The following is a 12,001-nucleotide window of genomic DNA, read 5'->3' as shown; positions in this document are numbered from 1 at the left end:
TGTAAATGATAATGATTTAGTATCATCTGTTGTGATTTGTACCAATCTTATAAGATATAATTTGTATCATGTTGTGTGAAGAATAAAAATTTGTTATTTGTGATTTTTTTTTGTATCATATACTTGATAATTGTATAAAAACACGTAATGTATCTTAAAACAATAGATCATCAACAATTGTCGGTGAATCGATATATAAAAATCTATTCTACATTAACAAGATCATCTTCTGTTGGTGGAGTGTAGTCACTCTTCGACCTTGTAGATCATCATTCTTACCAACATATTCCGTCTTGGCCTTGTTGAGACCATACTTTCATAATAATGTTGCATATCTTGTGTGCAGATAGTCACTTTGAAAATCATTAGATGGGTGTTGATTTCACTGCTCAGAAATTCAACAAAAACAACAAAAAACATACCGCAGTCACTATAAATAAAGAAGAAGATACATTATAAAAAAATATCAAATGTGTAAGTAAAGAAAAAATGATTCAATAGTTACAGACTGTCACTTTCTTGTTGCATAATATCTTGAACAAATTCCACCTCAAACGAATGTTGTGGATCCAATAGTAACATGTGAATACATAAAATTACGGGAAAAAAATACATATTGTTGGTATTGTAGATTTGGATATGGCCGGGGCAACCCTTCTTCCACTTTTCTTGGGTGTTTTTGCATGTGCCTCCTTTTTAGCTTTTGACTTCTTAGAACTTTGCTTAGCCATTGTTATAGGATCTTCATAATCAAAGATTCGATTAGTGTTGGTTGTGACTATTTGGATAATCTCAATACTAAAAGACGGATGATCCATAAAGTATAAGAAAATATTTAAAAAATGAAAAAAAAAAGTTGAAGCTGAAGAGATTACCTATTTCAAACTCTGAAATTGATTGAATGGAGAGAAAATTAGTTTGAAATTCAAAATTGGAATAATGAATCTGTTGAGAATAATGGGGGAGAAAATTTGGAGATGAAATTGTGTGTTGTGGAAAATCTGAGGAGAGATTGAGGGCGAAAATTAGGTAATGGGAAAGGTCAATTTGGCTTCCAAAAAATAAAGTATCCGATTAAGTTGAATTGGGGGAAAATAAGGGATTTTTGTCTTTTAATAAAAGAGTAGGGAAATATTGAGAATATGTAAAGTAATGTTGTGTACTTAAGTAATTTGTCCAAATATAAATAGCAACGTCCCGAGCAAAGGTAAATGACGCTGCATGATAAAATTTAGCAAATTATTGAAAATTGATATGAACTTCTTATAAAATAGAATAGTAATAATAAGAATTGACCAACAGATCGTGTGCCGATCGTTCCATTGATTCGGACATAATTCCTTGTGTTTCCACTCTAGTTGGGATGTATACTTTTGCTATCTTAGAAATGTGTTTTTATTATCACTAAATTATCATAGCGTTTACTTTTTTTTTAAATTCAAAATAATAGTTGATATATGATCAAATAATAATTAAAGTATTGGATGTACTATTGGTCTTGGAATATTTTACTTACTAAACAGATAATTCTTCAACATTTAGGTATTTCTAGGTAGAGAAAATGTAATTTATGTACCAAAAACAAAAGACTTTTGTTAATCAAGTCACCAAATCTTGTTCTAGTTGTTTAAATGAGAAAAAAAAAAGAGAAAAAAATAATCATTTAGTTTAGTTGAAATGTGAAAAAGATAAACCTAAATTAGAAAAGTCTATGTAAGAAATATTCCGAAGCATGATAGCCAAAAATCCATATATATGTTAAAAACGTCTTTTAAGTTTTAATTCACGAAATTAAATATTGATTTCACTTTTGAGAATACATTATCATAGAATCGGAACATGATCAAATATTAATCAAATATTAACATCTTTATAAAGATTATTTAGAACCTCCAAAAGTGAAGTCAATATTTTAATTTCATGAATAAAAACGAGCTTTTATTGTGCAATTTTCTTCGTAAAATTTCTAGCTCCGTCACTGCCTTTTTTGTTTGGGATTCACATGTAAATATACATTTCACATGTTAATATATATTTAATTTTGTAATACAAATATAGAAGTATACGAAAAAGCTAGTGGATTCATTCAAAACCATGAATGATTCATTCAAGTTTAATCTGTTTGTTTAGGATTGTTGAGGTTGAATTTTTAAGAATCCAACAATATTTAATAATGAAGAAATCGATTAAAATCTAGTTTTGAAAGTGATATAGACTCATATTTTTTCTTAACCAAAAATCTAAACTTCGAATGAAGAAGACACATTATTCTCTTTTAAATTCACTTTTTTTTTTAATTTTCATACGGTGTCCGGAGTTTACATTAGAGTCTCGATTAAATCTGAATGACGCACTGCATGACCCATGGATTGTGCACTGCATGACCCATTTGGGGTGGCGCTTCCAACAAGATTTTCTCTATACCCAGGGCTCGAACTCGAGACTTCTGATTAAGAGTGAAACATTCCCACCAGTGCACCACAACCTATATTGATTCTTTTAAATTCACTTAATTGTAAAACATAGAGTATAGAAGAAATCAAATATAGACAATTATTTTCTATTAGTCTGAATAAATTTGAATTTATGATTCGATTCATATCGATCAACAAATCAACATATCTCTTGAATTAAAATCCTAAATATAACATCTTATAATTCCATTAAATAAGAAGACGTTTTTAACTCGAAATCTAACGTTAAAACAATAAATATCCCAATATATGGAACAAACGAGTATATTTTTAGTTCAAAAATTAATATTAAGAACAATTTTGAATTCAGTATGATTATATTATTATAGTAAAAGAAAAGTGATAAAATTTTAAAACATTTAATGATATTTCCTCCCTTTTTCCATTGTTATAATCAATCACTTTCAAGGACCACAAATAAATAAATTAAAAAGAGTAAAATAATGTGATTACTATAACCGAAAGAAAAAAAAGTTGAATAAAATGAGGTGTCAATGCCTAATTTTACGTGGCTCCTTTTAATAAATTCAACGTCCAAAACCGACCACGTGTCACATCAAAATTATTTTCTTCACTTTCTTCCAAAAATATTTGTTTTTTACGTTTCGTGTACATAAATGTAACCATAGAAAAAGTACTGTAATAATAAACGGACAAAACACTCCGTTTTCCATCTTCAACGGCACCTTCTTCTTTATGCCACGTGTCTACTGCCCACTTGTAGAAATATCATTGGGATAATGCCTAATTGAAGAAGAGATGACAAATTGAAAAAAAATATTATCATACCTTCGATAACAATATATTCAGTATAATTTTATAATAAAATTTGAATAAAAAACTTGGCTTTTATCTCAAAAACATAATAATCATTTCTGATAGGCTGTCATGATTCAATAAAAAAACCGTTAAGAAAAAAATAATAAAAATAAAAGAAACAATCGATAATAATAAAATAGTATTATAATCAAACTATACAAACTATAAATGGAAGAATAGAAAATAAAAGTAATCCTAGATAAAGTAGATATCAAGTCCATACACTCCTACCAAACTATTACCTTTTTATCCTAATCAATATTTTCCACAACTTACAATATTGGAACATTTATGTTCTCGATGAACTGCAACATTATCATGCTCTGTCTAATCACATTTCTAAATATTATTTCTTTAATTTTTTTGAATTCATCCGTAGCATAACCTCTCACACCTTCACACTGAGGCATCCGTACATCTCATCATCATATGCTCAAACCATCTCAATATCGTGCCCCGCATCTTATCTTCCTTCAAAGTCACTCACACCTTATTTCAGATATATTTTTAATCCAATCTATTCTAGTCTACCTATATATCCATCATAATTAGTAGCATCCTCATCTATTCGTTACTTTCATTTTCTGGATGTAAAAATTCTTGATTGACCAACATCGACCTATACATCCAAACAATGTTAATATTATTTTTAATATATGTCATGTATCAATTAACTTAAGATTTATTGATATTGTTGTTAATATGTCATGCATGGGCGGCTCAACGTAATTGGGGGGCCTAAAGCGAAATTTCAATTTGCGGCCTAAAATATAAATACACTTCATATACGTATTTATTCAAAAAAAAAAAAATTAACACTATTTAGATGAAAATTATTAGTACTTAATATTGTTTTTTCAGTTACTAGTTTTAGATAAGATTTTATCAACTCAACATTGAAAAACATACTTTAAGTGAGACGATTATTATATGTAGTGTTAACATAATGATATAAGTAATAAGTTGATAAAATATTAAATAAAGATAAGAGTTAGAACCATAGAATTTGACTCAAAAAGTTGATGACTTGATATACAACATTTTAATATGCTTAGAGTAATGCTTGAAACTAAAATTTTTAAAAAAATAAAAAAGAATTTGTAATTCACTTTGTTCAACATTTTTCACTGTTAATTCTTATTTTTAACAAGGTAACAAAGTACAAAAGATGTTAAAGTGGATAAAATAATTTATTTTTAAAAAAATTATACTTTTTATCATAAATAATTAATTTTTCTATAAAAAATTTAACACATAATTTATTTATGACAAAAATTTGGGGCCCCCGAAATTTGAGGCCTAAGGCAAAAGGCCTTATTTTTTTAAAGCATAGAGCCGGCCCTGATGTCATGTATCTATTAATCTAATATTTTTAACTCACTTTTTTTAGAAAAAATATTATGTTCATCAATCAATATTATTTTATACTACTATTTATTGGTTGAATATGAGCAAATTAAGTGTGAACAACTTTTTCTCCCCATTACTCTTCCCATACTCTACATGTTCACGCGTCACGAAATATCCACCGTCCATTTCACGTGATCAAAAGCAATCTTAACCGTCGCCTCCGCCTTCGCTCGTTCTTCGCCACGTGTCCTTACTTACACGTGTCATCAATTTAACGTTCCTTTTATCTATATATCTTATCTAAGTTTCTATTTTTATTTACTTACTCTATAAATAAACCACAATTCTAACTCCTCCTTCTCCACATTTTCTCCATCAATTTGGTGAACACAAAAAATAAAAAAATCATCATTTTAATCTGAAAAAAAATTAATATTATTATTATGGCAATGAGTCTGCCACACCAGATCGGTGCCTTATCAGGAACATCGCTCACGGCGGAAACCGGTGGAGTTTCATGCGAAGTTCCGGCGAAGGGGAGTTCAGCTACATCAGCTATGTGGAGAACACCGATGACGAATTTAAAAGTATCGGTACAAAAAACAGGAGCTGAAATTGACAGGGTGTCGCCGTCGCCGTCGCCGCCGATGAGTCCGATGATGGGAGGAGGAATGCGGCCGGATTTATTAGCGTGTCAAGCGTTGATGGAAGCTCAGGTAGATGAGGTAGTTGAGAGAGAATATAAGGTTAGGAATTCGTCGGAGAAAGAGAAAGGAGTTCCGGTGTTTGTTATGATGCCGTTGGATAGTGTGAAAATGGATCATACTGTGAATAGGAAGAAGGCGATGAATGCAAGTTTACAGGCGTTGAAGAGCGCTGGTGTGGAAGGGATTATGATGGATGTGTGGTGGGGATTGGTGGAGAGAGATGTGCCGGGAGAGTATAATTGGGGCGGTTATGCTGAGCTTATGGAAATGGCGAAAAAACATGGACTCAAAGTTCAAGCTGTGATGTCTTTCCATCAATGTGGTGGAAACGTCGGTGATTCCTGCACGTATGTATATTTTCCGCTGCTATTTTTACTTCGTTTAACCGCAAATTTATGACTGCCAGATTCAAAATCTAGACCTGTTGGAAAACTAACTTACTTTAGAATAATGAATACTGTCAAATCAAATATGAATCTAACTCACCCCTCAAAAGCTGACTTGAGATATTTCCACATCGGATGTGGCCTGACTATGATAACATGTCTAATTAGAAAGTTGACCTAATTCACATAACATATTCTCCCTTAAAGGGAGAATGATTGCTCAAATCGAATGTTCAATCCTCGTCGAGGTGGTATTTCTCTTCAACAAATACTTTTAGATAAAAGATTCATAGGTTAAAAAGGTATCAATTTGAAGAAAGTTCAAAAAAAGGTTATCTTCTTTTAGTGGGATAGTGAGAATATGCTCCTTTATATGGTGTGCTAAATGAACTATTTAAAGAACTGGTTTACCTGGAAAGGCAAATGACTTTATAATAGATTGGAATCAACCTGAAAAGCATAAAATGGAATATGGAGAGTTCATGAAGAATCTTTTGGGCAGTACTAATAGAATGTAATGGTTATAATTGGATATCTTTGTTTGTTTAATGTTCGAGTTGTGTTATGCGCGTCCTTGCTTTCTGGTGTGGTTGAGTAGATTTTTGAAATTTCAGGATCCCTCTTCCAAGGTGGGTTGTTGAGGAGATGGAGAAGGATCCAGATCTTGCATACACAGATCAGTGGGGAAGGAGGAATTTTGAGTATGTATCGCTTGGTTGCGATACACTTCCAGTTCTTAAAGGAAGGACTCCTGTCCAATGCTATTCTGATTTCATGAGAGGGTTTAGAGATAGATTTGAGAATCTCCTAGGTGACACCATTGTGGTAAGTCTTTACGCTTTTTCGACCTTTAGCTATGCTGCACGAGTTTTTGATCAAAGAGTAAAAAGCTCACTTTTTTATCCGAATGACTTGTGTGATATAGGAAATTCAAGTCGGGATGGGTCCAGCTGGAGAGCTTCGTTATCCATCCTATCCGGAAAAAGATGGAGTATGGAAATTCCCTGGAATTGGTGCTTTTCAGTGTTATGACAAGGTATAAATCAAGTTCTGTTTTCTATGCTGTGTTTTAGTGTTTAACCGCGTCATTATTACTGATGATTTGTTCTGCTGAATTGATCACCCCGCAGTACATGATCAGTAGCTTACAGAGTGCAGCAGAAGCTTTTGGTAAGCCTGAATGGGGACACACCGGTCCAACCGATGCTGGTCAGTACAACAATTGGCCAGAAGATACCAACTTTTTCAAGAAGGAAGGTGGTGGATGGGATAGTCAATATGGGGAGTTCTTCCTCACTTGGTATTCTGAGATGCTTTTGAACCATGGTGAGAGGATACTGCAATCAGCCAAGGCGATATTCGAGGACAAGGGTGTTAAGATTTCAGTTAAGATTGCAGGTATTCACTGGCACTATGGAACAAGGTCCCATGCCCCTGAGCTGACCGCTGGATACTACAACACCCGTAACCGAGATGGTTACCTTCCCATCGCCCAGATGCTTGCCCGCCACGGTGCAGTTTTCAACTTCACATGTGTTGAGATGCGTGACCACGAGCAGCCACAAGATGCACTATGTGCACCTGAGAAGTTGGTTAGGCAAGTGGCATTAGCAACTCAGGAAGCTCAAGTTCCACTTGCTGGGGAGAATGCATTGCCACGATACGATGATTATGCACATGAACAGATCCTTCAAGCATCTTCATTGAATATCAACGATCAATCAGGTGATAGAGAGATGTGCGCGTTTACATATTTGAGGATGAATCCTGACCTATTCCATCCTGATAACTGGAGACGATTCGTTGCCTTTGTGAAGAAAATGAAAGAAGGAAAAGACACAAACAAATGCCGGGAACAAGTAGAGAGGGAGGCAGAGCATTTCGTGCATATAACTCAGCCATTAGTGCAAGAAGCTGCAGTAGCCCTCATGCACTAAGCAAATGGTTATCAAATAGTACTGTAATTTGATCCTTTTAGCTAACATGAAGTTTTTCAACATGTTACTGGGATCTTATAGCTCGTTATCGTTCTTCTTATATGTTTGTAAAACTGCCCATCGTGTAGTTTTTTCAATGTTAGACATTATGTCTTAATGAAATGATACATAATTCAGTAGTAAATGCAACTCTTGAATTCAGATAGCACACTATAGTTTATTCTTGATTTTCCGTTCGTTTGTTGAATGATTGATATTTCTTCTTCATTCTTAACCTAAAGTAACTCAAGAATCAAATATATTTTGATAAGAAGCATCTTATCATAGACCTAATGCAAATTCAAATTAATCGAGACGGTTAAAAATTTAACATTATTGATTGTTACAAGACTTTCCCATCTACTTCCTCTCTATTTACCATCTCTTATTATCCCATACTTTTTTTAATGTCAACCCATTCCTTCTAGCACATGATACGTGCACAAACTCCAAAACTTTTTTTATACTTTGCTTTTAGTAATGGCAAGTAGTCATGTCCATAAGGTTTTCATGTGCTCGTGAAGTCTCTTGTTATCAGAGTCTGAGGCGGATTGAGAATTTCAATTCTTTAAATCCATTGCTTGTATCAATTTAACGTGTTTTACAATATATTGAGCCGAAATTACTAGATGCACTCGCTCGTTATACTATAAGAGGTCGTTTAGTGTGAAGGATAACGTAAAATAGTTCTGGGATTAAATTAGTGTGCCACTTAATTTGTTGTTTGGTTGGCAAGTTCGGGATAACTTATCTCGGGATTAATAATTAGTACCGGGATAAGTTATTCCTTCCCATGGGTGATATAGTAATCCCGGAATAACTTATCCCGGGATAAAATGACTAAATAACAAAAATGTCCCTTTAAACACTTTTTATACATTACTTTTCACATCCATGAAGGGTATTTTTGTAAACTTATATGTTGTTCTTAAGATTTATTATTTTGAATACAACAAACCAAACACTCAATAAAAAATAATCTTAGCATAACTTATCTCATCATAACTAATCTCATCATAAATTATCCAATCATAACTAATTTCATCATAACTTGAATTCAAACCAAACGACTCCTAAATCCTCCTTGTTAGTGATTGTTGTTGAATATGGTACGTCTGTCTAAGCATCACACATCACATTAATTTTTATTTTTTTTGTTATTTATCGTGTCTAAATTTTGTGGCAAAGAAGTCATAAAAAAAAAGTGTTTCACACGGATCTCCATTATAAAGTAATAAGGCAACTTATAGTAGCTAACTTTTAATTTTATTTCACATGACTCTTATGCACAAAATTATAAAAACCGTTCAACCACTAACGAATTATCATTTCTTTTTCATAAATGCATATACACGATTACACACTTTCAATGCTCAAATATGTGTTATTTTTTATTTTCTTAAATTTCATGTTCAATCACCGTCACATGCAGCATATAAAGTAGAGTAGTAGTGGAATAATAAGTCAATTGTTCAATAAGATGATTTGGGGACCATATAAAAGTTACGTATAAGTAGTATCACTCCTTTTTTTTTTTGTTTTTTTTGTTTTGCTTGATTGTGGATGAGAAGGTCTGAATATTCTAGTGTATGTTAAAATTCCAAGTGAAGTAATACAAGAAAAAGGTGTGTGTGGTGGGGGTAGGGAGATACAACTTAATCAGACGTGATGTTTACATCAAATTAAATAATTTAATTTTAATAATTAAAAATTAAAGCGAAAATATTTACAACATAACTTAATTATGAATTTTTATATATTTTATTTTGTTAATTATTGTAATTTATTATATATTTTTACGTAATTTTAAAATATATAACATATTAAGAAATAATTAAAATAAATAAATTAAACTGGAGAGAGTACTAAATTTTCAAAAATACACACACTGATAGAATATAAACAAAGATTGAATTATAATATATATTTTTATTTAATTAATGCAGTTTGATCAATGAATCGTGAAAATAATCTCTTAAGAAATACAAAGTATAATAAATAATTTTTTATGATCCGACTCTCACCGTCTCACGCATGACGAGAACTTAATATCTTGAACTGTCTTTTTTTTTGTTTGACAATTAAACTATAATAAATTTATGTTCTATTTAGAGTCATTACCAAAGTCTGTTTTAATTAACCACAGAAAACCAAGTCCAAAGCAGAAAAAAATGGATCATCAATCAAATAAACCAATAAACTGTATAAATAGGTCTAATCAACCTATAAGATATTCAAAAATATATAATATACCAAAGCTCAAAAAATAAAGTTTTCTACAATTATTTACTAAAAATAAATTCTTCAAAATCAATAATCAAAATGTCAAATGCTCAACAAGCCGGTGAATACCACGGCCAAGCGCAGGTAATACTATAATAAATATTCGTTACAAATCAAAATTATTTTTATATTATCAAAACTTATAATCTAGTAATATCAATTGCAACATAACCTATCGAGCCATGATCCCATGTGGTGCAAAATCGGAGTCGTAATAATTATTATTGTTACTGCTCTTTAGGACATCGACTTAAAGTCTAATAGTATCAATATAGTTTTTCATACAATTAAGTGTGAATTTTTATTTCCCATTATTGTTTTCCTTTTTCTTTCGATCTCAGAATTTAAATTTAACGAATAACAAATGAAATAGGCTAAGACCGAACAACTAGCACAATCAGCAAAGAATACAGCACATTCATTGGCTGATAAGGCTGACAATGCTACCCAAAGTGCTCAACAATCTGTTCAGGAAAACAAAGACCAACTCAACCCTGGATTCCTTCAGCAGGTAATATATTTATCACCACTACAAAGTCGGAATTTCGTTAAGGACGTTTAAGATTTAAAATGTATATGTATAAAGTAATTATCGATCTATATATATAGCATTATTTCGTCATCTAAATTAGAGTGACAGTTTAATTTGAGATTATGTCATCTATAAAAAAAAAAAGAGATAAGCAAGGCTATCTGACATAGCGAATAAAAATATAAAGATAGTATAAAAAAGCTTTAGATTATCAGTATATATAAGTTAAATAATTTTAAAAAGTTATTAATAGACTCAAGACTTTTCACTTTTTTTTTTTAATTATTGATAATATGTCTAATAATTCTCTTATTTTATTTTATTGTAATTATTCAGACTGGAGAGCAAGTAATCCATATGGCTCAAGGTGCAGTTGATGGAGTGAAGAACACACTTGGAATTGGATCAGACAAAAAGTGAAAAAGAGAAATAATTAATTAATAAACACATTTATCAATTTAATCTAAGTTCTAATTAATTTTTCATTTAGTTCTATAATTTTCATATATGCTTTAAATTATTAGGCATAAGTGAAAAAATAATAATATTAGTAGTTTGTGAGATCTCTCACAAAAAGAATTATGATTCTTATAGAGTGAGATGATTTTCATAGGTTTGATTTAATTATTGTTTAAAAATTCCATGCACCTTATATTGGTGTTATAGTGAATTTTGTTTTATTGATTGAGATTTCTCTCATTAGAAATTCTCATTATGAGTATGTAATAAGAAAGTTTCTTTTATTTTTGTTAATTGATATTTTGTTCTTTGCTTTTCACTCGATTTATTGATTGATGGTGGAGATGCTCAACCACTTGAACAAGTCTCACTTATTTTAGAATTGAATAATGAATTCACTTTTCTATTACCCTTCTCCATCTAAATGTCAAATGTATGTCTTTTAAACTCGTGACGTGCGTCTAACCCACACATCTTATGCTACGACTCGATTGGAAGAAAATTAAGTGAGACAACTTAACTTTAACGACTTCAATTTCTATCGGAATCAAATACCTACATTTGTTTGCACATAGTTTTAGGAAATCATCAATAAATTGAATTAAAACGATTGTAATATTGAGATGCTTCACATATTATTAGGGTCTGCGTACCATTTAAATAACTATAGAATAAAATAACTTCATATCATACAATCGGATTGATGTTAGTAAAATAAAGCCAATGAGTGAATGATTTGATGAATGATGAAATTATAAACAATGCATCACAACTCTTTTTCTAATATTACTATTATTATTATTTGATTATGTGATATATATGATAATATGTAAAGAAAAAAAACAAAATTATGATAAGATTAAACTGAAGGTTGATTATAAGTCTAAAATTCAAATGACATAATATTGAATTTTGAACACATAAACACTTAAATAAGACGTTATCCATGACGCTACGTAGGATACATGTGTCTTTTATTGAACTTTATACAAGTGTAAATGCTTAATTGTGCACA

The 12,001-nt window shown here is 31.1% G+C and overlaps 2 protein-coding genes across 2 annotated transcripts; both read left to right on the top strand.

Annotated features, from left to right (window-relative positions):
* The first annotated feature begins 4,972 nt into the window (after window positions 1-4,972).
* On the top strand, window positions 4,973-7,857 carry LOC125808672 (beta-amylase 1, chloroplastic). The gene is made up of 4 exons (XM_049488333.1): window positions 4,973-5,697; window positions 6,351-6,561; window positions 6,662-6,772; window positions 6,867-7,857. The coding sequence occupies exons 1-4, from the start codon at window positions 5,087-5,089 to the stop codon at window positions 7,671-7,673; spliced, it is 1,740 nt and encodes a 579-aa protein (XP_049344290.1). The 5' UTR covers window positions 4,973-5,086; the 3' UTR covers window positions 7,674-7,857.
* Window positions 7,858-9,963: 2,106 nt separating this feature from the next.
* On the top strand, window positions 9,964-11,280 carry LOC125808861 (late embryogenesis abundant protein 1-like). The gene is made up of 3 exons (XM_049488523.1): window positions 9,964-10,079; window positions 10,369-10,506; window positions 10,864-11,280. The coding sequence occupies exons 1-3, from the start codon at window positions 10,035-10,037 to the stop codon at window positions 10,945-10,947; spliced, it is 267 nt and encodes an 88-aa protein (XP_049344480.1). The 5' UTR covers window positions 9,964-10,034; the 3' UTR covers window positions 10,948-11,280.
* Window positions 11,281-12,001: the final 721 nt, after the last annotated feature.

Source organism: Solanum verrucosum, unplaced genomic scaffold, assembly GCF_900185275.1.
Source record: "Solanum verrucosum unplaced genomic scaffold, falcon-dt-bn FXZP01000218.1, whole genome shotgun sequence".
NCBI lineage: Eukaryota > Viridiplantae > Streptophyta > Magnoliopsida > Solanales > Solanaceae > Solanum > Solanum verrucosum.
This window is presented reverse-complemented; position numbering and strand designations above follow the sequence as displayed.